Source organism: Centropristis striata, chromosome 6, assembly GCF_030273125.1.
Source record: "Centropristis striata isolate RG_2023a ecotype Rhode Island chromosome 6, C.striata_1.0, whole genome shotgun sequence".
Lineage (NCBI taxonomy): Eukaryota > Metazoa > Chordata > Actinopteri > Perciformes > Serranidae > Centropristis > Centropristis striata.
In genome coordinates, this window is record NC_081522.1 from 18,297,996 (window position 1) to 18,325,228 (window position 27,233).

The window sequence follows — 27,233 nt, forward strand, 5'->3', positions numbered from 1 at the left end:
AAAAGAGCACAATTACTGCTTATTTAGCATGCATTTAGTGTACAGTGCACTCATCATTAAAAACTGCTCATACGTAATGCTGCAAACTCAAACTTAATGTAATAACTGATTCCTATGGGAAGAATTTGCATTCTCTGTGATATTACTTATCATATATTTCTTTTTTTTTATATACATTTTTTATCCAATTTATCCAATTTTTCCTAAAATGATCAATGTCCTTGAGCTTTTTTTTGTTCAAATAATGCCAGGATTTTTATAAAATGATCACCATCCTTTTATTCCCACCATTTTTTGTACCAGGCCATTATTATTGTTTTTTATAAAATTATCATTTTCATTTATAGTTTTTTTGTAACAATAAGACCAATATTTTTTATAGGCCTAAGATTATAATTTTCCTTTATCTTATTTTCCCAGAAAACCTATTATTATTATTATTATTATTATTATTATTATTATTATTATTATTATTATTATTATTATTATTATTATTATTTCATTTATTTATTGCCCAGGTGAGGTCAATATTTTCATGTAATTGTCACTTCATAATTTTTTGTTCATTTTGTTTTTTGCAAGATAAGGCAAATATTTTTACTACAATGTGCAATATAACTCCAATGCTAATTTCAGAGCACATAGATATAAACTATTTTTTACCCTTCTTCAGATAATTGCCAAATAGTCACTATTCAATTAAATAATAGGACAATGTCATACTAAAACTTTCACACTCACTTTCATTCAACTGGACCCCCTCTGACCAATATATCTGCCAAACATTAGTATCTGCCAATATCCGCCTTGTTGACTGCAATCAGCCTTTCAGCAAATGACATTCAGACCTCTAAGATGGTGTTGGACACATCATCAGTCGTGCTCATAAATCAGGTGGTCCATGGAAAGCATATTGTCACTTTTCACAAGCCTGGATTTAGAAAAGTTTCTTTTTTTCTTCAGCATGTGCATCATCTATAGAATTATTAATAATTACTGATTCTCTCACAGTCTTTGTAGATCAAATATGACAAGACAGGCTTAAAAATAACCAATAAGCCATTCATTGTCAGGTTTCAGCCTATTTAGCCCAGACCTTAGTAATCAAAATGATTTTAGATGACATTTAGTGTTCATTTAATAAAGCAACACATCAATAAATGTAGATTGTCCTGACCATTTATTTAGTCATAACTGCACCAACTGAAAGACAGAAACAGATGAAAAGTGGATTTCTGTGTGTAACATTTCTGTGACAGGGTGTAAAAAAGGTCAAGAAGCCAATATTTAGTTATGAATCAACATTTATTAGTTATATTTGTATATGTACACCAAAGGTACAACACTTATTGATATGTAGAAACAGATTTTTTATGTATACCATAGACCGAGGAAAGAATTCATGTATTTTTTTCTTTTTTTCTCAATAGTGTATCTCCCCCATACATACGCTCTGCCTTTACATCAAAATTACAACAGCTTTACAAAGAGGGAAGGCCTAGAAAAGTAAGATCAGGAAAGCAGGAGTGAGACAGGTTATCAGCTCTGTTTAGGAGTTTCTTCAAAAAGACACATTGCAGTAGAAAAGGACAAGCTTAAAGATATACTGGCTCTTTGTTTGAAATACTGCGTCAATCAATTTCCATTTCATCAGTAGCATTTAGTTTAGCTAGTTCCAGGTGTTTGTGCGTGCATATAGCTTCTGTGAAGGCAATTGGAGTAAAGGCAGTTTACCGAGTGGGATTGCTATGAACCTCCATGATGTTGATGGGACGTCAGAGGTCAAATGTGTGAAGATGTAGAAGCAGAATCTAAAGATCTAGATGTCCGTGTATTGCAGCTTTGAATGCACATGCACCAGGTAAACAAAGACTAAAGCCAGTTTCCTTCATTAAAAAGACAAAATGGTTCAGATGAGTCACCTGAGGAATGTTGCTTTATACTGCATCTCTGTTTGTTCTTTCACTCAAATCAACTACTGTGCTGTGTTTGATTCCTCACTCTATCCTACATAGAGGGTTAATTTGACCTTTCCTTTATTTGTCTTTCCTTTTAGCAACCTTTTTCACAGTAATTCCCACCAAAATATATCTCATGTTGGCCCCCCTTTTTTTTCAAACCAAAAAACTTCCCCTCGCTCTCTTTTTCTCTTTCTTTCTCGTCGTCATGCAAACGGCGTTTGCTTCAGGATCACTGTAATTTCTGGAAAATTCTGCGTCGCCACTGAACAGAACAATTATATATTTATTTATGTACAATGAAAATGAATGCACACTGCTTATATCTCCATGGAACAAACATTCAAAACGCTTACATTAGGAAAAAAAAAAGATATTTATATAGTGGTGTGTGACAAGTAAGTAAAACAACTAGTTAACAGCTATTAGAGAATAAAAAAAACAAGCAATTTATTACACGATTTCCTCTCTATACATTTTGTCTAATCTAATTTTACTCAGGACATAGATGATATATTTTTTTTCTAGAGGATTACATTAAAAATGTCACAGCAATGAAACTATATTCCTATATACCATTTCAACACCCCCCAAAATAAAACAAAAGGAACAAAAAAAAACATCTGTTACCTACAATATATACACAAAGTGCAAGGAGGCACTTCAAAATATCATGCTTTTAAGATAGTGGTGCAAAAAAATAATCATTTTATTTTATTCATGCTTCTAAAACCGTGAGTTTGAACATAATAGTGGTCCAACACTCAATCCCCATTGATGACATTATGGTCTGCAATGTCTCCTTACTGGAGAGATTTTTTAAAATTATTTTCCTGAAGGTCAAAAGGTCAGGCTCAAAGGGCCTGTCAGGGTGTCAGTGCTGTGCTCTGCAGCACATTACAATTATAAGTGTGGTGACCTTCGAGGTTTAGAGTGTTTGTGTTTTTATGTGTGCATGGAAAAAAAACAGGTGTGTGCGAGTGTGTGTGCATGCTTTATGTGTGTATGTTGTGCATGTGTGTGTGCGGTAGAACACCAAGCGCGCTCCACGTTGTAGTAGAGCACGCTTCTGTTAGCCGAGTTTTGAAATAAAAAGAATAGCAAAGTGAAAGACGTCTTCTGAGAGTGTGTTTCAGGAACTAAAGGACAGAGTGCTGCGCTAAGTGGTTTGTTAAGTTTCCTAGTGTTACTTAAATTGGCATTTGTTGTTGGCATTATTGAAGTGAACATCTTCAAGGCAAGGTTGTCATTAAGCATTAAATGAAAACAAACAAAACAGGAGAGAAGGACTTAATACTGATAAAGAAAATCCACATCACAGAAATCTCACCTCTCACTCACACAGGCTGAAAAAAAAAAGATTAACAGCCAGAAGTCCGGCTTTGTTTGTGTGTTTCTTTTTAAGCCATTTGGTTCTATGAGAGGATACTTATTACCTGATAGTTGGCAACATTCTGGCATAATGAATATTAAGTGTCCATTGTTCTGTTCTGAGGTTTTTTATAAACGTCTTGCACCAATATGGACACACAACTGCAGCATCTAGGGTTTGTAGAAACAGTCTTGAGCTCTGGTGGCTATAATATATTGTTGTTTACCTTTTTAGGTCTGGCTAAACAAGAAGCTGGCAAGCCTCCCGGAAGAGTGTTATATCAATGATGTGTCTCTGTTTGTGCAAGCCAAGAATCCATCTGACAGCCAGGGTGCTGCACTACCTCTTCCTCCGTTTCTTTTTATAAAAAAAAAATGTTCTGGTGGTTCACCTTGTGCCAGTAATAACCATGCCTGTGCTTTCAGATACTATGCAAGTTGAGGATCATTCAACCACTGGAATGTTCTCAGAAATATGTGTGTGCTCGTAAACTTCCATCCCCAGCATATTATCATATAATAAAATTAATCTTCCAACAAAGACCATTGCGGTAAATCGTTTTCAGGGTCAACGGTTGTGCTGTTAAGAGGCCATTTTTGTAGCTCTACAGCGAGCAAGTAAACATTTTAGCATCACATTATTTTTCCCTGTAAAGGAGTAAACATACAAGCCTGAGTATCCTCTTCTCTCTCTTATTGTGTTTTTTTAAAATATCATTAACATTTAAACTTGGAATCAGTGTCGATATTAAATGATAATGTGTGTGACTTTTATTATGCCGCTGACTGAAAATGATCCTCATTGGCTTTTTTTGTGTGTGCTCTATCTCTCTGTTTGTGCTCTATATAATCTGTTTTGTGCTACAAATTATTCAGAAATGTAAATTATTTATCATCATTTGGGTGCTTGTGTTTTTTTAATTTCATTGGCATCTCAAAGTATAACATTTAATATTTAGGGCAGTGATTTTTATTTTTATATTTGAGGCTTTATCACAGAAAGTGGTAATATCTGCTGCTGTGCCAGCCAGTTATAAATAACCATCGATATAAGAAAACGGAAAAATGTGTTGTGAGTGACGTCGATGAGGCAGTTCAAAGGCCTCTGTAAGTTGATTGATTTTCTGCCTGTTTGGTCCCTAAAATTGACTTGGTCATGTTTTTAACTCCAGCTCTTCCTCTCTCTCTCTTTCTCTCTCTCGCTCTCTCTCTCTCTCTTCCACACACACATATACACACAAATACGTTTTATATCTTACTCAACAGGTGACACAAAGAAAAAAAATCCCTTTCCTTTACAGTAGACAAAAAAATAAATAAGAAGAAAATAAAAGGAGGATAAAAATGGCATCCATGGTATGATTTGTGCTTTATAATTCCTTTGTGACTGTGCTTCTATAGGTTATGCGGCTCAGTGAGGTTTCCTGTTCATTACTTACGTCCCTGCTTCCTACCCTTTCATCAGTTTGCTCGACCTCATGAATAGTGGGTAATAGTTGGCAAATGCAGTCAGATGCACTTTAAAGTCTCTGACAGTTTGAGAATAAAAAGAGATGTTCTCAGATGACAGAGCGAGCTGATGAGGAAAAGCAGACATTGCGATGGTACTGATGGGGATGTGAAGCGAGGAAGTTCAGTACAAACATTCTGTTGTGATCAATGCTTTAACTCCCACTCTTCTTATGGCATTAGAATAATGAATCACCTGTAGGAAACTTGGAAGGTGATCTCAGTACATCTCATGTTACACTGCAAATCTTCTCTCATTTTCTCTCATAAATGTAGAATGTATTGCTAAGAATCTAACTTTTTCTCTTCCTTCCCTCCCCAAGCCTTGAAGTATGTTGTGCAAGTATTTGCTATACGGACATAATTGTGCTCTAACAGGTAAGGTATACCTCTGTTATCATTTCACAGTTAAGTGAATTAGTATTATATATCAGTCAGATAGACAGTTACAAAAAATTGTTTAAAGGGACTAATAACAAAAAAGGAAAAGAAAGAAACTAAACTACATAAAAAATAATTAGTAGTTCTGTTCATGTGACTTTTTTTCATTCACTCTTTTTTATCACCAGATAGGAAAGCTTGTGGAGCCCAGGAGCAGGGGATCTCTGTGCTGCCATTATTCATGTTTCCATGGTCCCTCCTCAACAAGCGTGCACTCCGCAGCAGAGCCGTTAGTGGCTGAGGTTACCTGTAAGCAGTTAGCAGGGAGATCTAAACAGCTCATCCAAGGCACAGACAAAAACACAGTTCATTTGTAAAACATTTTTCATCATAAATAAAACTGTATTATTCATTCAAGTTTCAGCCAAGCAATCTGATTGGTCGATCAGGCTTACAGAGATAATAAAGCATGGTTGACCAACATTTATTGCTGCTATATTCTGGTTTTAAGAGTCCAATGTTGAGGTATTATTTTTGGATAACACACATTACTCTAAACATTTAATAACTGTAAAGCCAGGATACCATTTGGGACATTCTTTTTATGTATTTTTGGCTGCTGTAGCGATGGTACTTTGGCAGTTAAAACATTACCTCTAAAGTAGCAAAGCTATCTAGCAACATACAAAAGAGATAATACTGGAACTCCTGTACGACCACTGATGGTCATGCTTATGGTATAGTCATAAAGATGGAGTTGCTTTTGCTTTTTTTGACCTGGGAACACACCACAATGTACAATAAATAAAAAGTCAACAGGCAGTAAAAATAAATAACAGAACAGAAAAATACAGTGAATGGATGCAAAAAAAGACAGATTACATTAAAAACAAGGTACAAATACTACACAATTAATGCATTGTTAGGTTTTTGCTATGTATGCAAGCTCTCTAGAGTGATTGGCATTTTTGGAAAATAAAAGTGGGGTTAGAAATATGAGTCAGACTATTTACAGGCAAAACAGACCAGAAAACAGAAAAAAATGAGTCATGGTGGATACTGGAAATAGCAAGCCTTTGTGTCACGTTTATATGTAAATGTCCATTCGTATATAGACACTCAGAAAGGAGGATACAACTTTTTACTATGGACACATTACTTGTGTGTCAGGTTGCCAGCGTTGCCAGGCAACACCTCTTCATCCTTTAATAAATGAATAGGCTCATCAGTAGACCTTTTCCACCAGGCTGTGTGTGTGTGTGTGTGTGTGTGTGTGTGTGTGTGTGTGTCAGAGAATAAGCACTCTGAACTCCCATATAATATTCTAAAAGCCTGGAATACGTTCAAAGACTGGATTCAAAGAGCATTATGTTTTACATTACGTGAGCTACTTCACAGCTTCACAACACAGTTCTCACAATGGGCAAAAATAGCTGGTGTCAAAATGCAAAAACTCTAGCTGGGAATGACTCACTGACAGCATCGTATATGTAGGAAATATATGAACTGCTAATTGGCTGTAACACGTTCCCTGTCTGCATTTAAATAAGGAAAGGATGAACCTTAGGAAAAAATCCTCTGAACCAATTAAATCACCTACATTTTATTCATTTAGAATGAATCACACCATGCATTAACTGGTACAAAAGAAAAATGAGAACTAAAATGATTAAAGAAATGGGAAAACGTGATTGTAACAAGGCATCCTGGGTTTTACTTTTTGGAAAATGGATGTAGTGTGAACTTTTAATAGATGGGAGGGCTGCTAAATAATTCCTCAGGGTCATAATGAGGATTATCTGGCTCTGCCTTTTGACTTTGAGCCAATCCCCAACAGGTTTCAATCATCAGATTAGGCTAGCTATAGAGCAGGAGCAGATTTATTTAGCTGACCTTTTTTTTTTTTTTTTTTACAATTTTGGAAACCTTTTGGCAAGAACGCTTTAAATTTGTGGACGATCAATCGACACAAAAGCTGCTATTCCAGAAGAATGAAATACATACGTACACATGCATCGGTTCTTCTCGTGCTTCACTTCTGTCCCAAAATAACAGTGGGTGTATTTACATTATGTACAGACATGCAACAGAAAAAACAGACTCAAGCAAATGTGCAGGGTGAGCATGCAACAGTAGAAAGGGTTATATACAAGTCTCTATGTCTGTAAGCATTAATTGTACCTTGCACTCATCTACTACGACAGAATTGTTAGCAGAGGCAGTAGCGGTTGTGGTAGCGGTAGCGGTAGAGGATAAGACGCACTGGTTGGAATTGTTTTCGTGGTGGTTCTTCATGTCATCGTAATAAGACGGGGTCTTCGTCATCATTTCAATGTCGTCAGATTTGGCCGTGTGCGCGTCCAGCTCTTCCAGCTCAGCCTTGGACATGTGGTACACGATGCCTGCACCGTAGGAGTCACCCACCACGTTCACTGAGGTCCTGAATCGATCCCTGAGGAGGAAGATAAAAAAGATGAAGAGATGATTTTTGATACTTTATCAAACAAAAAAAACTAAGGGAAGCCAAGTAGTGGAGTGGCTAAGTAATATAATCGTTCAGTTTATGATCCAAGCGTGAAAATTGGCATGAACACTCTCCATGGGTCACTTAACAAGAAAATTGTCCGAGACATTTGAAATTTTAAGATGGCAGCCATTTTTCAAGATGGTCGACACCTTAGTGGAGCAGTTAAGTGATACAATGGTTTATTGGGTGATACACGCATAAAAACTGGCATGAGCAGTATCTGTGGGTCACTTGACAATAACCCACCCACAGCCACTTGAAATTTCAAGGCGCCAATTTTTTTTTTCAGGATGACTGCCGCCTGCCATGTTGATCTTTAAATTATGAATTTTCTCAAAGAAATGTATTGGGTTCCTCAAGAGAGTTTGACTGTGCTTTGTCTGACTTCTTGCCCACGACCTTTCCAGTTTGCTAAAACCTGTCAGAAGTTCCCTCCCACCGGCATAGCTCTCCGGGTTCACCGAGGTACACAAGCTCCATGAGGGCTTTTTTAAATACTTTTTTAAATTACTTTTTTAAAAACTAACTGCCATTAAACATGCCAAATAAATACTAAGGGGTGGGGAAACACAGTTGTGGGAGTGGACGGACGCCTTTGTTTTGTGGACTGATGAAACATTTTCCCAGAAGTGTCATGGGGTGTCAGGTTGCTCTTTGGCAAACTTCAGGCATACAGTGATGTTTCTTTGGAAATCAGCGACTTTCTCCTTGATGTCCTGCCATGGATGCCACACCTAGGTGTGGTAGACTCCTTTTTAAACCATACATAGTGCTGCATGTTCTTCATGAACAATGCTCTTTGGCAAACTTCAGGCATGCAGTGATGTTTCTTTGGAAATCAGCGACTTTCTCCTTGGTGTCCTGCCATGGATGCCACACCTAGGTGTGGTAGACTCCTTTTTAAACCATACATAGTGCTGCATGTTCTTCATGAAAAATGCTCTTTGGCAAACGTCAGGCATGCAGTTATGTTTGTTCCTCCGTAGTGTCCTGCCAAGAACACTACACCTTTTCAATTTTACTTGTGTGGCAGACTCATGACTAGAAATGTTAATCAGTTCCAATGACTCCTTCAAGTCTTTACTTGTTACACTGGAATTCTTTTTTACCTCACTGAGCTTTCTGCGTTGTGCCTTTGGAGTGAACTTGGGTGGCGCCCACTTCTAGGAAGAGTAGCCACAGTACTAAATCGTCTCTATTTGTGGACCATTTGTCCAACTGTGGACTGGTGAATACCTAAAGTCTTGAGGTTACTTTGTAACCGTACAGTCTGATGCAATAAACAATTCTTGATCGCAGGTCTTCGGAGAGATCTCTTTTTTGCAAGGCATGGTTCACATGGGCAGATGCTTCTTGTGAATAGCAAACTCAAATGTTTGAGTGTTTTTTATATGTCAAAGTATCTCTACACCTCACTCAAATCTCATTTTATTATTAGGACTTGAAGTTTGCTAACTCTTGACTCCAATCAGCTCTTAATGGAGTCATTAGCAAAAGGGTTCACTTTTTCTACTAGCATTAAGAGTGTCTCATATATATATATTCAATAAAACATGGAATATTATAATTGTTTGCATGGTATGAGGATAAGTACGTTGTGTCCATAATCAGGACTTAAATGCAAATCAGATCACATTTTATGACAAATTAATGCCGAATTAACTTTTCTTGCAACTGTATATTTGGAACAAAACTAGTTATTGGGCCATCACAAATTCAGACCCTGGTTGCCATGGGGCTGATGGTTTCTAAGCACTACTAAGAACAGAAGTGCTTGCTATCCAATCATTGAAATTACTAAATCTCCAAAATGACTAAGGTTTTTGAAGACAAATCACAGCATGGATTTTTCTATGTTGTTACAAAAGTCTGGGTATATTGATGTAATATTCTGGAGGGGTTTTGATCATTTTTATACATTCTTGATATTAGAGAAATGCCTAATTCAGCAACAAATGTATGTAACAAATGGTATCAACTTGTGGAACATAGTTGAGCATGGACCTCAGACTTCAACTTCAGAAAGAAAAAATGTAATGTCCTTAACCTGGATAAACCTTAATAGGTTTATTAGATTCACAGTGCTAGGCTGCATCTCAAATTAATCTTAAGGTTTACAGTTTTCAGATGATGTACACCACTTTAATGTGGCATTTACTGTTTCTCCAATTGTCTATACAATGGGGCAGGAACTTAAAGCGGTTTTAACTGTAGCACTTGCAAGTACAGTTGCGTGTTAACATAGGCCATGTTACATTGCTACACTTTGATGTGTGGGATACAACTAAGTTCATGCCTTAACCCTACACTTAGTCCGATCTTTCATCCAATGCCATTTTTACCCTGTACGACCTGTACACCACCCGATTAACTAAAACTACTCAGAGAGTTGTCGTCTGTTCTTTGACTAACTTTACAATTGGCTGACATTGAACCCCACTCTGAGTTTAACAGCAGTCATATATCACCAGTGTGCCCTGGTAGTGCAGATACTCACTCTTGTCTAATCTGTCTGTGATCAACAAATCAACACAACTGTATTTTGATGTGTTAAAACTTGTTCTTTAGAATAATCTAAAACCCAATACATTTCTATGAGTAAAATTGATCTTTTGTGGATCAAGGGGGCGGCCATCTTGAAAATAGAAATTTCAAGTGGCTGGGAGTGTTTTTTTTGTCCACCCAAGTAACTGTGGGTGGCTTATTGTCAAGTGACCCATGGAGACTGTTCATGCCAATTTGTATGCCAGTATCACCAAATAAACCATTATATCACTTAACTGCTCCACTTAGGTGTCGGCCATCTTGAAAAATGGCCGCCTTCTTGGAATTTCAAGTAACTGTGGGTGGGTTAATGTCAAGTGACCAACAGGTGTCGGCCATCTTGAAAAATGGCCGCCATCTTAAAATTTCAAATGTCTTGTTTTCTTGTTAAGTGACCCATGAAGTGTGTTCATGCCAATTTTCACGCTTGTATCATAATCTGAACGATTCTGCCAAAAATGAGCACTTAGCCGCTCCACTAAAGGGAAGAATCAATATATACTCACAGCAGCCAGTCAACAGCAACCAGCAGACTGATGTCTTGGGTTGGCAGGCCGACAGCGGTCAGGATCAAAAGCATAGTCACCAGGCCAGCACTGGGAATACTGGCTGCTCCAACACTGGCCAGGGTGGCTGTCAGACTGAATAAAGACACAGCATAAGAACACTCAATCACATTCTCCAAAGCCCACCAAGCAAACCCTGCACAACCAACCCTGCACCCAACCCTTCAGACATCAACACATGTGAAATTGCCACACTTTACAGCTACGATGAAGACATTGATTTTCTATGGTGCTTGTATAAAGAGCAGCAGCTGAAGAGCACCAGAGTGGGCCCTCCATTGCACATGACGAGAGGTTCAAATGTTAGGGATGTTTAATTTGAGGGTTTTGTGGATTGATATGCCATATAAATGTCAAGTTGAAGGTCGTTCATCCTTGACTTTCTCTATTAACAGAAGAGCATTTGGTGGAAACAGCTACAGATACTTGGTTGGTGTTTGTCTTCCTGATTAGCATTAGACACGGTGCTGGCTCATGTTGTTGCTTCCTCCTGGGGGTTTATTTGCTCCAAAATAAATAGGATAATCAACCATTTTTATGTATGCCATTGCTACAGCAACCCGTTGCAGTTGGTTAAGTACCATATTCATTTGTATAAACCGGGTTGTGGCAAACAATTTGTCTGCCTTACCCCCCACTGCGAGGAGATACCTTTTTATGGTAGAGCTGACTTTGGCGCTAGCTTGCTAACCATCAAGCTGAATCTTCCATAGCCCCACCGATGTGTGTTGTCATCATGACAACAGCATTGCCATTTTGTTACAGCCATGTGGCTATGGCAAAAGTACAATGTCCATTCTAGTCCTCCTTCTAGTGTTCCTCCTTTAAAGAAATTTGAGCCACAGATGCTCTTCTGTTCACTGTTAAATGCTTCTGCATGGCTGCTGAGTTTGTTCTCATTTATTAGGATCTAACTGTGTTTGCTGAACTTCATCCTCAGGATTCCTTTTAAACCCTCTTTAAATGGTAGGAGTTACAATCTTACTGTTATGACTAAGAATAGCTTTTCTTGAAGCAAAGTCTGACTTGACTTCAAATTTGAGTCCATTCAAGAAGATCATTTTCATTCAGGGATTTTTTAAATATGTCACTTACAACATTGCTATTGACATTTCATATATAGGCTTTTAACAATTTTGCAAATGACATCAATTAATAAAATATGTTTGAAGTACAAGGATCATGAGTGTCTCTATACCTGACAGTGACAATCTGACCAGGGTCAAGCTGGATGCCGTTCATTTGGGCAATGAAGATGGCTGCAACCGCCTCATACAGAGCAGTTCCATCCATGTTGATGGTGGCACCGACTGGGAGCACGAAACGGGTGACTCTTTTGTCAATACCCAAGTTCTCCTCCAGACAACGGAAGGTGACAGGCAGTGTACCCGCACTGGAAGGAAAATAAAAATGTAGGTAGGTTTCGCTTTGTGTCAACTGTATAAATATCAAGAAAACAACCATATATTGATTTTAATGCTGACCTGGAGGCTGTCCCCAGGGCAGTGATCCAGGCCTGGAATATGCCCAAGAAGAAAGTGAAGGGGTTTTTCCTGACAATAACAAAGTAGATGCTGGGCAGGAAGATTGCTCCGTGGATGATGAGGCCAACAATCACAGTGACCATGTACATGCCCAGCTGCCTGCCCACCACCTCAAGGTCCTTGATGGAAATGATCTTACCACAGATAAGACAGGCAATACCAAAGGGAGAGTACCTGATGAGATGAAAAAGCTTTAGTTACTTTAAATTCAAAAGACAAAGATTTTGTCTGGGTAGAAAATTCTGTTTCACAAAGCTATAATCTTTTTTAAATGCTGTAATGACTTGAGAAATAACTTGGCATTAACAGTTATTTCCAACTCAAAACATTTGAGTTTCAAAATGAGTCAATGAGATTCTTAAGTGATACTAACCACATGATCAAGATGACAAGTTTCATCACAATCTCATTGAGGATGTTGAAGAATTCAATCATGAGTCTGGCCTTCTCTCCCATCTTGCCCATGCAGATGCCAAATGCAATAAAGAAACCAATCATACCTGTGACAAAAAAATCAAAAATGTATAAAACTACCAGTGTGGACAGGTGAGATGACTACCAAAAGAGAGGATTATTATTCGAAGATGAGAATTTTTACATTTACAGCAAAAATGATTTGTTTTTTCCAGATAATCTACTGTGAAACTACAAATGTAATCCTGTAAATATTGCTTTGATTATTAGCCATACTAGCAGCATGGGCATTGGGATCGAAATGTTGGTTGGTCAGTCCACACTGAATTCCATGAATTTCGGTAGAGACTGGGCTCATTCCCATAGAATTAATCCCAAAGATTTTGCTGACCCCTTGACTTTCCCCCTAGCGTCATAGCATCATAGCGTCATAGCTATAAGGCTAACTTTGTGTAGTTTTGTGTTGCAGCAGCTTGTTTGATACAGACACTGATGCCCTCTTGGTGTGAACTGTATGAACTTTGATGGTCGCTTAACTTTTCATCTAGCACAATGAAAAAAAATCAATGTGTCGTACACATTGGCTTATGACAAAATAATTGCAAAACTAATGATATTCCCATTAGCTTCAGCTATACTTTGCATTAAGCAGTAATTAGCAAATGTTAGCGTGCTAACATGCTAAACTAAGATGGTGAACATGCAAAGAATGATACCTGCTAAACATCAGCATGTTAGCAATGTCATTGTAAGCATGCTAGCATGCTGATATTGGCATTTAGCTCAAAGCACTGCTTTGCCTAAACCTGCACAGCTGCTAGCATGGCTGTAGATTCTTAATCTTGTTTAATTTAAGAAGTGTTTTGGTTTGTTACATACCCAGAACATTCATGCCACTTTTAAACTGCAGGGACTTTTTGATAATGAACTGAGGCTCCTTGGTAATGTTAGCTACCAGGCCCTCCATAGTGGTGGCATTGACATCCTCTTCAATAACCACCTCCACCTTCTTAGTGACGGTCTGGATCTGAGTTGAAGGAGGAAGAGATACAAGTGATAAGTTTGATGAATACCAGAATCAGATACAGTGTGGTGTTTCCTATTACACAACTAAGGCCACTTAACTATCTGTTATCATGTTTTTTTAAAATCTATTTTTCTATAGTATCCTTACAATTCAATTTGCGTTTTGATTTCTCTCTTAATGAACCCTATTTCCAGACATAGACCTGTGAGTTTATCTAAGAGGATAATGGGCTACAAATTTCCATATTAAGTGTTGCCATTCATCCAAGCCTAACAGTGACTTTCAGATATATCACTAATGGACTAAGAATGTAGCAGCTACACTGACATTTGTCATCTTATTATCATCATTACCTGTTGGAAACAAGCCTGCACCAGATTCTCTGGGAACAGGTTCCTGATCAGATCAAAGAAGGCATCCAAGCTGGACACATCGTCGTTTTTCTCGCCCTCGCCCAGGCCCTCCTTCAGTTTGGGGTTGCCAGGGTGGATGACTAGCACCAGGATGACTCCCAGGATAGCAGCAATAATAGTGGTGCTCATGTAGTAGACCATAGCTCTGGTGCCCAGGCGACCGCTGGATTTGGCATCCAAACCGGCCAGACCTGCAGCCAAAACAAACAAGAATGTGTTTACCTGGTAATTACTTGGACTTATTGAATGGAAATGTTGACTTAATACTGCCGGCCATGAAGGCTAGATGCAAAAACCATTAGGGGCTTGTATAATGGTGTTTGATCATGTGCATGATGCATGACATGATGTATTAGATACTCTCAATTATGATTTCAGAATCAGGATGACAGTAATAACAGAGCATTGTTTCTAAAGGGTGTAAAGGGTGTAGATTATGAATGTATTTATCTGATCAAACTCAACTGCAAATGAACTGCTCAAATGCAGTATCAAGTATGTAAAGATAAAAAGCAAACATAAAAATAAATAAAATATTCAGTATTCTTGTAATAATATGTATTGTGTATGCATTTGCCATGAGTGATCAGTCACACTGCACCTGTGATTAAACTGGAGATGATGAGTGGCAGGATCAACATCTTCAGCATCCTCATCAGGATGTCTCCGGGAAAAGCAATCACCATGACAATGTCTGGGTGAATCGGGGAGGCGACACGAAGCAAACACCCTGATACAGCTCCCAAGATCACACCTGAAGGGTAAGGAGGAGTGTGGGTGAGTGAAACTGCAGGAGTGTATAACAACAAACTAGAAGGGAATTAATTCAGATATTGAGAATCCAGAAAGAAGGAAATCAGATATTACATTTGAAAAAAAAAGAAGCCAATTTTGGGTGTATTATGTGCTAATTGGAAGATTTGAGATGCAATCTATGAAATAACAAAAGAGCAATGATTTTTCCATTAATTCAGTTGTTTAGAGCTGTTCGACAGGCTGTCTGTTGCATGCTTAAAGAGGACAGTGGGTTGAGGAGATAAAACGAAAACCTGCTGAGAGAGAGTAAAGCTCATGGAGGATTAAGATCAGATCTCTTTGAAGCAGTAGGGAGGAGGCAACATGTCAGATTCCCTGGTGAAGCATCTGTAATCTCTGCAAACCCAAAATGATTTCGAGGATTTACACGTTGTGGCAGGGAAAGTAAAAGAGACGAATACAAGTTTTCAATAAAAAGGACAAAAGAGGTAGTTGACGGGATTTCTCGCTGGGATTAACTGCCATCACGGGAGTTCTTTGCTATCTTACCTATATATCTGGCATCCATTCATTCTCATTTGTGTCATTTAAGAAGCCCAATTCCTTCCTAACCGTTGACCCATGGCATATGTCTTTTCTAACTAACTGTTCCTTTTCTGCCACACAGTGTTTCTGTCCCCAAAAGTAGAGATGACCTCTGTGTGCTCTCACCCCCTGCAGCCCGGCCTACCAGGTCCAGTATTTGGTCCCTGTGTCTGTCCATCTCAGGCCACACACAACTCCAGCATGCACCCCCTTGGGCTGCACTTCCTCTGCTACCACACCACTGCCAAAGATCACACAGGCCGAGACGTTGTTTAATAACACACACTGCAATCAAAAGCCCTCCAGCTTTTTTTTTTTTTAATTGTATGCTGTCCTCTGTGCTTCAATCTATCCTCCAGTCTAGCAACATCCTGTGGATTCTGCACACCCAATGGTTTTGGATGGCACTTGATTTCCTGTGCCTTCTCTTTGGCCCATTTGCAAGTTCCCATTCAGGCTCTTATCTGCCAAGTGACAGATGATCAATGATGGTGCTGGCTCACTTGCTTTGTGAGAGTCCTGCCAAGTGGGGTGAGATGTACACATTACACATGCTCACACAAACACACATCCATGTGAGCAGGGCACAGCTAGACAGGCACACACACATAGCTAAGTAATGTCTACACACATGTATGCATGTATACAGTTTTAACAGGTCCATAGCCTGTGCTGATAGCATGAGACTGGGAGGGGCCACAAAGCTGTCAGATTCAACAAAGTATAAATGATATGCACTGTTTAAACACAAATCTGGTTTAAGACCTATCACCAGATATTGCACGACTACTTTTGTGCTCTTTTCATTAAAGCTCTCCCCATGGTGCAGTGAGCCACCGCTATAACCACAATATTTCTCATGCACCACCACAGGCTGTTTGGCTGTCCAGAGCTGCATAGAGCGTTTGATAGCAACAGGTGGCATGGAGCTGGGGAAGGTCAGGACACCCAGTCATCTTACTGTCTGGTACACTGAGAAAGGACAGATGGCATCTCCTCCTCAGATTACCAGCAAGCTGCATAATCGAGCACTGAGTTGACAGAACATTGAGCTCAGTGGTGGTCGGTGTCTATCTGTTTTAATAGGGCCCTAAGGAAGAAAGAAGGAAACAAAAATAGAGACATGAGCGATGATGTGACTTACCGAGGACGGTGAGTGAGAGCAGAAGGTTCTTAAACAGCTTGGAGCAGATTTTGGCACATTTGGACTGAGGCCTGGCCTCAATGGGCTCCAGGTGACTCTCGTGCATCCTCACCTCAACTTGTTTAGGCATACTGTTGGCACTGTGACAGAGAGAGAGAACAAGTTATAGCTATTTACAAAAAACATCAAGCTGGATCCATCAAAAAAACACATCAGTGGCTACACAGCATTATTAATCAGTATAGAGCAAGACATTATAGGGAATCTTCAAAGAAATACAGCACTATAATACATAAATCAGATATTTTGGATGTGCATGAAAATGCATGGAAGTGCATGATGAAAAATATTATTCATTCAAGTGTGTTGCCAAGCTGTCACTCCAACACTTTGCATGGTTACTATAGCATCCAACAGATGGAAGCTGACGACAAGCTGCTGCTTGACAAATAGCACTCCTTTGGGGGCGATACTTCAGACACATAGCATCTCAAGTCAGTTTATTAAAAGAGTCTTATGTAAAGAAGTGCTGCATTTTGATAAAATAATAAATGGCTGGGGGTTTGTAAGTTTTTACAGGCCTGTCTATATTACGTAATTTATCATGTATAAAGAAATCACATTAATCTAACATTCTAAAAAAAAACACTGTTATATGCACTATATCAACATGCACAGAACAAACAGTGGAGCAGTTGGATGCTGAAAACAAACCTAACAATATAATGGAGACAATTTAAAATGCTGCATCATGTGCATCATTTTTTTTATAGAAGTACTGTATTATTTGAACAACCTGAGACAAAAAGCCCCTAGTGAGTGTATTTAGACATCCATTTAAGGCAGCAATGAATAAGTGAAACAGATGCCCACTTGACAGTATAAAAATGTGATTAATTACAGAAAGGGAGGAAGACATAATGCCTGTTCAGACTTGTATGCCTACTTATACATTCTCTCTCTCAGTTATGATTGTGTGACAGTAAATTTAGAGGCTTACAAAACCTCAAATACAATGGTAGGAAGAGTGGGCTCGGTCACGCAGCCTAATTAGTTGAATAGAAAGTGATTTCCCATTACAGGCAGCAGAGAGCAGCTTCCTGCGGTCCCAGCGAGGTGCGAATGTGTTTGTTAGCGAGAAGAGAGCCAGCTGTGTCTGTCACATGCCTGTTAGGCAGATGTTCAATAACTCTGTCAGGGCTTTGTATGCATCATCTCCTCAAACAGTCAGATAGTCCTCCTCAGTTTGACATCTTTTGAGTCTATGGGGAAATAGAAATGTCTCTGTGTTCCTATTCATCTCCGGTACGCCTATGGAAATGTCTGTTGTGATGGATTGCAAGGAAAAGCAAAGAAGAAATAATGTGTGTGTGACCTTTCACCTCACCCCTGGGGTTCATGGCCTCAAGCTTACAAACGGAAGCCTCACTGGTGAAGTGAATGTTTTTTTGTGCTCATACCCTCCCACTTTGAAGTCAGAACACTTTATAGATATAAATCATCGTGGCTGTCAAGTTGTTCTTTTTCAAAGCTGAAACTTGATCAAAGGCAAGGCAGGGAGCTCCAATCAATAGGCCTCCTCGCAACTAAAGGCTCTTCATGGTGTTATTGTTGTTGTGTAAGTAGTCCCTAATAATTCCACATGGACACACACACACGGAGACGCACATTTTACACACACCTCCCCCAGCTTTGTGTATTGATGCTTTGTAAGCTTGGCCATAGGAAGACCACCTGGTCAGCTTCCAGGCACGCAGATGGACCAGTGCTGTCTCCTCTTATTAATTTCATAGTGAAGTGTGAAATACAGAAAATTCATGCAAACAGCAGGCAAACAGTCGCCATCATTATTTCATACTTCAGATAATAGCTGAATGAATTAGTAAAACCCCAGGAATAAAACCCTGAAAAATGGGCATTACCAAGTAATCCCATTCCCTAAGAGTGATGAATGCTGTTAATTGAATTTTCCCCCGTTTTTCTCTCCCTTTCATTATTTTTAGCACTATGAGAGAAAGGAAGCAGTCGTTGGACGTCACCAAGGTCGGATATTATTCTGTCATGATCCTCTCATTAGCGCTTCTCTCACCAAGTCAGAGACAGATGAGGGAGTGGGCTTGTGCGACCTAATGATAGATGAAAATGAAAGTGTACAGCAAAGAGTAATCAACTACAGCAGAGAACTGTCACTTCAAATAAGTAGGTGTTTTTAACATTACAGAATTATTTCACTGGGTGGAAATTTGTCCTTGCTGTTCACAGTTTTAGATTTGATTCTTATGCCATAAAGAATACATGTGAGATATTAAGCTGATAAGCTGTCAGCATCCAATGGGGGATCCATTAAATGGATCTGGGCTTCTTCTTTTAGAAACTGTGAATATGAGAAAATGAAGCACAATGTGTCTATAGCTACTTGTAAAGTAAGTGACTACAAAAAAGATTTGTGAAGGAAAAAAATCCCATAGAACCTCATAATTCAGAAGTCATAACATTCACATCCACACACAAGAATGCACAGCCACACACATTCACACAGTTTCTTCTCCTCAGTCTCTAATGGGATCATCTTATAAACCGGTTAATCTTGGCCGAGGGCTAAGTCAGAATAATTGCATTACAGGACTGTAAAGCCATGAAGAATTAATGACGGTCTTAATAAAACACCTGGTGTCGACCCAGATGATGTTCAATCTTAACTGAAAGATTAAAAATGTTCCAAAATGCTATTGTCTTTCAGTTAAATTAAAAAGAAGTTCCCTTTTATATTTCTGCTGATGTATTATACTTTATATAATGATTTACTGACTGAAATTATAACAACATGCCATGTTCACTTTTAACTTTAACGCAAAAATAAAATCAACAAGAAGACAGCAAATATAAAAAGTTAAAGTAGATTACGCCTGAATGGGATGAGAGTACTTACTTCATTTCTGTTGGAGTTGAGGTAAGTGCTATATACATTGACCAGGATCAAATCTCCAGCCTTTGGTATTTAAGAGTGAATCAGCACAAGAAATCGTTATTAGGATCACGACTGCTCCATCCAAAAAGTGTTGCCAGGTGTCAGCAGGTAAGGTCCCAGGTAGAAACACCAGAGCTCTGCTGACAGCTAGCAGCTCTCAGCTGTCCACCAAAGCATCCAGAGAGGAGCAAGTCAACACAGTCCAGACGACAGACCCAGTCACAGCCACAGCAACCTGAATTGCCCCATCCTGAAGTCTGCAAACCCCGCTTAGCCCCCACCCCCTGACCATCACCACCCACAACCAGTAACACATACAGATCCCCCCCCCCCCCCCCCCCCACACACACACACACATCCAACAAACCTAGAAATAAAAAGATAAATAAAAACAAGAAGTGGGGGGAGGAGTCAATATCTGAGCTTAGGAGTCAAATCCCTCAGGGACCCTCCATTCCCTGGACACTATAATCCCCCCTAGAGAGCAGCCTCCCAGACTCATCCAGCTCCATGGGACAGTGAGGGAAAGGCCAGGCTGCTGGAGATGAGCCTGATGATGCCCGCTAATGGCACAATGTGGACAGTAGTGCTTTGTAAGTAGCTATTTTGCTGAGAGAGGAATAAACGACAAAGGAATGACTGATGGAAGATTTAATGTCATAATGTTGCCGTTCGGGAGCTTTGAGGTCATCCTGATGAATAACAGATAAGAGGTTAATGTTTGCTGCTCTCTGCAGTCATGCTACAACACATTATGTCACTGTTGAGTCACAGTGGAGCATATATTAAGAGATGTACTTAGCCTTCTCTAGATGGTTATGTAACACACAAAAGGCCCAAATCGTTAGATTAAAAGATGTGATTTGTAGATAAATTCTGTCCTCAATAAAGTCAATATATGTTCATTTAAAAAAAGGAAGGAAACTAAAAAATACATGTCTTCTCTGGCAAAATAAGTTCCACACATTCAAGTCACACACTCTCCAACGTATAGATTTACATATCCCCACTATTCAACAAAACTCCAAAGTGTTGAACTCCAAAGCACAAATGGCCAACGTGATTCATGTGAGGATGGTGTCACGCTGATTTCCCTCCAGTCTCCCAGCAGCATGGGACTTCACATCGTATTGAGCAGTATCACATTATTCTAATTAGGGAAATGTGTTGGAAAGCTATTTCCTCTTCAAACAAATGACCAACTGCACAACAAAAGCCAGAGGAATCCCATCCCTGTCGGCAAAGGTTGTGTCATGAGAAATCACTCATCCTAAATCCCTTGACATGGCATACTCATTGAAAGGAGTCTCTCAGGGAAAAGGGAGTATTTTAGGGATGAGAGCGAGAGCATAGGACAGAGAAGAAGGGGTTACATGGGGGAGTAAGAGGGACACTTGGGGAGAAAGGGGTACTGGGGTCACACCAGCACCTCTCAGCCAAAAGAGGGGCCTGTGAGGGGAAGGCTGAGGCAGCCATCCCTGCTCTTGGCTGGTACCATGTGAAGCTCTCTGCTTCCTCTCTCTTCCTTCTGAGGGGCTTTGTTTCACACGCAAACAGTGGCAGTGGCCCCAACTCGCCCGGCCAAGCGCTGCATCCAAACTGGCAGGGGCGAGAAAAGAAGGGAGGGGGTTCGAATGGGAGGGGGTGTAAGGGTATAGCGAGGGGTGGGGGGGGGGGCAGTGGGCATGTCCAGAATGCCAGTTCTTTCAGGCCACTGATGTCATGCCTGTGCCCACCGTGGGAGAGCAGCGGAGGGACCAAGGCGCCCCTTTCTCTTTCCCCCCTCCACAGTCTCTTTTTCCAGGATGAATGAATCTTTCAGAAGCGCCAGCCCATTGTGTCCCATAATCGACGGCGATTATCCCAATTTTATGCTGCCTTCCCAGTGCGAGGAGGTTCCCTGAGTGCTGGCATTGAGGACTGCTGCGATGCAGCAAGGACCACGAGGGGTTGTCCTAGCAACACTCTGCGGCTTAAAGAGAAGGGGAAGAAGGGGAAGAGGAAGCTCACAGCCATACACACCAAGCACACAAACACATGGCGGGCACACACACCGTATAAAGATGGGATATCTTAACCTCACCACAAACATTTAATTTTTGACAGAGATGTTATGCATTCATTATGCATTGGAATACTTTTAAAAACTTCACAGGACATTCCTAAATGGAGCTTCTTTGGTGTCTGTGCTGCATAATTAATGAGCTTCTGTAACCAGCTTTGCCATACAATGCCATTCTACCATCCACAACATGTGCTTACATAATAATTAACAAGTTTGCATTTGTGACCGGTTGCATGATTATCCTCGGCTTATTCAGGTCGTTGGGATCCATGCACTAGCAGAGGAAGATGTAAATGAGAATACAAGTTTCCCACTGGTCTCCCGAGGGGCCCGATGCCCGTTCTCATGACTGGAGCATCACAATATACTGTGAGGTAAAGACAACTGGAGCTGGGCCAGGCTCCGGATATATCTGGCCCCCCTGGGCCTCTCACAGCCACTTGCCATGCAGTGGGAAGAAATGGTCTCACACATACTGGCTGCCTAGGAGCTGTGAAAAAGCCCCCACCCTTATCCCCTTTCCCAAATGAAGCTCTCAGTAAACACTTCAGATTGTGCTGTGCATAGGAAGTGAGAGATAAATTCCAGCATTTGAAGAAAGGGAAGCTTTGTCACTCTACACCTTTCAATTATGTATCCCTGGTTGGTTGTTGTGATGAATGCATTCAGTGATAGATAGTGATCAGGAGGTGTGTGGACTGTCAGGCAAATCTGGTTTATTCCATCAGCAGTGTAACCTACTGTTGTTCAGCAGCAAAACACAACACAGAAGACCCTTTAAGAGTTCTTCCTTTGAAACAAAATATCTCTCATGAGTAAAGGGACCGTGGCAGAAAAACTTTCCCAGCGGAAAGTTACCTTGAAAAATGGATTCTACCCCAAACACCCAACAACATTCAATAATCCTCTTCCCAACATTCATTCATTTACTGCTCATAACTGCCCAATTAACAGTTTTTAAATCAATTAATCTCTTGGAGACTTATGTCCAATGATTTAAAAATCTGTTTATATATAATGTCTGCAGAAGATTCCCTTAAATGTCCAATGTGTTCATATACTCAACCGGTTCTGAGTCTACTCATCTGAGTGGTCCACTTGAAAGCTGTCTTGAACCACTTCCAAGTGAACCATGGAGTGAGAATACATTCTGATCAAAGACTGGCTAAAAGCCAAAGGAACTATACGATGAATGAAGCAGATTTTTATTAAAGTCAATTCCATGCTGTCACTCAGTGTTGTTTTTAACTGAAAAAAATAGCTAATCAATGAATGGAGATCAATAAACTGTGATTCTAAAGAGCTTTAACCTGATATATAAAACAATATGCTCATTTACAGTCATTCCAACATAATACATTAGTAAATTTGTAATATTTTACACATTTTCACGAGTGTTAATCCAATTTGTGCTTAAATGATGCAGAAAGGAACTATTAATAGATATAAAAATATGTTGTTAGCATTGTCAAGAAGGTTACATTTCAAAAGTAATAAGTTCCAGCGATGTTGCACTTTATATCAGTACTCATGGATTGCCTCTAGTCCAGTCAAATTATTTGGTTGGAACTAATTGTAGTATAACTTATTTAATGTGTTACATATTTGTGTTAAAAAGTTATCAAAACTATATAAAATGTTTTAAACTGGAAAGTTAAGAATATAAGGTCCCATTGGCCTAACTGAACTGACCAGTGGCAAAGCAACATAATTCATCTTATATTGCTTTTTACTGGAAAGAATACATTCAGACATAATCACTAAGATTTTGATTAGTAACTGTCATTTAATAACGTTTAGTTTTTTCTTACTAAATGTAACAGATTACATTTTATTTTGTCATTTTACTTTAAGTCCCTAGCACTGGTTGTTAGAAATATATTTGTGAATCTTGGTTGTTCTATGAGGATGGAAAAAATACAATCTAATGCTTTTTGCTTAAATTCCTATAAACTACACAATGTAACTTTGAGTACTGGAAGCTTCAATTTCTTACACATTGTCGGCCCTTACCCTTACCCTTATCGTTTTAATAAATCATTATTTGGGTGATTACCTTGAATGAGTTTGGGCAGTCTGGTCAAACAGATATGGGGTAGCAGGGCAGGCATTCAGTACCACGGTCAGTGACACTGGTTGATCTAGGTTGTAGTGCTGAAGGAGCTGTTTTTACCACAACTGATCCTAAGTGATTGTAAGCACACAGTATTTCAGCACTGAAGCTACATAGACTCCTCACAACCCTATACATACCACTGTTGTCATATGCATACAGCATGTTACACTATTCACCAAACCGTGAGAAAAAGATGAGAAAAAGTGGAGAATTCACACACAAACACACACAAACATTGACCTCTGAAAGCAAAGTGTCCTTATTTGGCAGATTGCTGTCTCTGTGTGTCTTTCAATAATAATTCTACTAAATAACACAACTATCCTCTGTCCATCTTGTGCAGCAATTTGCACAACTTACATTGTATATGACAGCTGGAACACTGGAACTCCTGTTTGGATGCTTTCATCACATGTTTCACTCGTTTATTTTACAATCAGGGTGCATCAGCATCCTGGCAACGCATGATTGAACCATACTGTACATGCCTGTCAGCATCCTCTAAGATTTCCCTTTGTTTGGCACAACTATTTGTGTCCATAATGAGGCAGTCATTAGAGAGAGCCTCTGGGAATCCTGCAGGCTAGTGTTGTAGTCTGCATAGGTCTCTCAGATGTGACCAGTCCCACTGTAATTATGTGCTAAGAGCCCATTATGCCAGGGAAGTGGTTATTATAAGTCTGTATTGGGTGATTCCCATTCATCTGAATAAAATCTGCAGAGAGATTCAGTTCGATGGCATCCAAACCAACGCCACAACCCTCTTCAGTTTAAAGCATTTTCCCTCGCCACATTTAGATCTCCTCTCTTCTCTTTTTCTTTGTTGCATTGAAAGCAGGCAATCCTTAAACTCCTATTACATGTCTCAGCTTGTCTTTGGTCCATCATGTTCTAAGAGTCTTAACTGTCATGCTATGTTTAAAGTGGTGTCCTTTAAAGCTGCAACCAAAAGGATTTTGTTACTGCCTGTCTAGTATCCCAGCCCCCATTTTTTGCCTGCACAGATGAAAGGTCAGCAGAGACGAAGAAGATCATCCATAGTTATGTGTACCTCTCCACGACATCCTCTATCCGATGAGTGGTTACACACCAATTGCAGACAAACTCATCTATTTCCTCCTATGGCTGCTCTTGCGTTCACGGCGGCTGCATATGAAGCGATGCTACTATCATTAGCAAAGGCGCATCTGTTTAACAGAGCTGGCTATATAGCAGCAGCACGCAGCTTTTGATGGCTTTGGTCCGATCCCCACAGGAGCTCATTAAATCTGGCAGGACCACCCCACCCCCTACTACAACCATCGCTATGGTATACCCGCTACGTTGCTGAGGGGGATGACAGAGGCAGAGAGAGAGAGGCATATAGTAGACAGAGGGAAGGGTGGGAGGGGTGAAACGGCAAGAATGCAATATAAAGATAGATGTGTAACAATGTAGGGGGGAAGGGTGAAGGGAAAAAAGGGGGGAGGGTGGAAAAAGGAAGGTGTGGTCGATGAAGGTAAGGATGGAAACAAAGGAACGGGATGGCACACGGATGAGAAAATAAGTGACAGTGGAGAGAAAGGATTGGACGAAGGTCAGATTAAAGCAATCAGTCGAAGTGGAGATGAGATGTCTTTACATATACAGTATATGAATGGCTCAGGTTATCTGTGGATACATGAAAAGCTGACATCTGTGTCAGGCAGCTGGCCTTGTGAAATGGGATTAGTGCACAAACCACGTTTCATACATCACTAGACTCACCTGCCACAGTGAAATTTAAATATACGTAGATGATACATGCACTTACTCTCACTGTCTAACCCTCCCTATGTGCTTACATTTGTGTGAGTAGAATACATGTAAAAGCATGTACACACACATACATACACACACACACACACTGTTGTCTGTGGTCATAAATCTCAGTCCCGTGGTATTCAAGGCGGGGTGAGGGGGTTTCAGTCTCACTCAGGATTTGCCAATAAGAGGGCTAAGGAGGATGGATGTTCTCTCACTAATTAAACACTGCAGTCTGCAGGGAATGAGCACAGCCTGCAGCAGTGGCCATGCCCCACTCTCCTCACACCACCCTGCAGTGATGACAGAAAGGGCATTCCTGCACACACACACACATAGCTCATTACATCAGCCAGCTAAACTGAAGGGCCACACACACACACACACACACACACACACACACACACACACACACATACACACTCATACAAATACATTCCCAGCACATGACTCACCAAATCCGAAAGGAATTGGCGTATGGATGACAAGACAAGTGGAAGATCAATATGTTTTTCAGTTTTCAGGCTCACACTTACAGGTAACTGTTAAAGTATCGTGTTGAAAATGTTCACTCAGAACAGTTCATCTTAGACAAAAGTATGAAAACGTATATCGTATAATGTAGATTATGATGCCATATACTGCACTGTCTGCTCTTTGTACAACCAACAGAAATTCCTATACATACATTATTTTCTAACAACTAATTTCATACAGTATTGCTTGCTTGATTGTGCTTTTGAGATACACACAGTTGAAACATGCTGTATGTAGACATGGCATATGGTGATGTTATTGTTGGCACATTTCTATAAGGGTTCCTGTATGCATTGTGTTTTTTTTTCTAATTACAACACTCATTGTCTGTGTATCTGCACTGACGAAAACACATCACATCGAGTATAAGCAGAATACGATAGGGAAGCATATCAGGAAAGCAGGGAAGTGTGACGGACCTGACATTCTCTTTCTCTCTCATGCTACAGTATGCCTTTTCTTATCCTCATTACTCTTTTTCACCATCTTCTCTCCTCCTTTTGTCAATGTTTTTTCTTCTTCTCTTTCACACACATATACAACATATCATTGCCAATACAGCATGCTGTATCCACTGTGCATGCCTAAAGAGATATCTGGAACTATGCTCTTGTTTCTCTGCACCAGAGCATGTGGAATACTAACAAACCTGTGGAGTATTAAAACTGGTGTTGGCCAGCTATTTTAGTGCAGTAAACAGAATTGTAATCAAGATATCCATCACTGTGTGAAGTTATACAATCATAAAACAAATTAAAAAGTGTGATTAAAGGCCTCTAATGCTGCAACTTTGCTTTCCTTTCAGGACTACTTCACTGACTCTGTTCTTTCAGAGCCACACGTGCACATGAACCAGGAGTTATTTTCGCACAATCCCTAAATGCAGTGAAAATAAAAGCAAACCATCACCTGTTACTGACTGTTGTTACACGTGAAAAGCCACTGAGGGAACCCTGCTGCTCCTCACTTGATTGTTTTTCTTTCCCCGTCACTATTCGCTGCATACTTTGTCAAACTATGTAAATA

At 39.8% G+C, this 27,233-nt stretch overlaps 1 protein-coding gene across 3 annotated transcripts in view; it reads right to left on the reverse strand.

Moving 5' to 3' along the window:
- Positions 1 to 1,286: 1,286 nt before the first annotated feature.
- The window catches only part of slc1a2b (solute carrier family 1 member 2b), a 33,707-nt gene continuing 7,760 nt past the window's right edge, over positions 1,287 to 27,233 (reverse strand). The window contains exons 1-11 of one of the 3 annotated variants that reach the window (XM_059334802.1): positions 19,669 to 19,828; positions 16,740 to 16,879; positions 14,856 to 15,008; positions 14,195 to 14,445; positions 13,694 to 13,841; positions 12,774 to 12,900; positions 12,341 to 12,574; positions 12,055 to 12,249; positions 10,797 to 10,931; positions 7,483 to 7,671; positions 1,287 to 5,526 (exon numbers count right to left, since the gene is read on the reverse strand). In XM_059334802.1, coding sequence (XP_059190785.1) covers positions 5,523 to 5,526; positions 7,483 to 7,671; positions 10,797 to 10,931; positions 12,055 to 12,249; positions 12,341 to 12,574; positions 12,774 to 12,900; positions 13,694 to 13,841; positions 14,195 to 14,445; positions 14,856 to 15,008; positions 16,740 to 16,879; positions 19,669 to 19,706 — 1,614 coding nt within the window. In that variant the 5' untranslated portion in view covers positions 19,707 to 19,828 and the 3' untranslated portion in view covers positions 1,287 to 5,522. Of the gene's footprint in view, positions 5,527 to 7,400; positions 7,672 to 10,796; positions 10,932 to 12,054; positions 12,250 to 12,340; positions 12,575 to 12,773; positions 12,901 to 13,693; positions 13,842 to 14,194; positions 14,446 to 14,855; positions 15,009 to 16,739; positions 16,880 to 19,668; positions 19,829 to 27,233 lie in introns of those variants that run through there. The other 2 variants (XM_059334800.1, XM_059334801.1) reach the window with 2 other exon arrangements.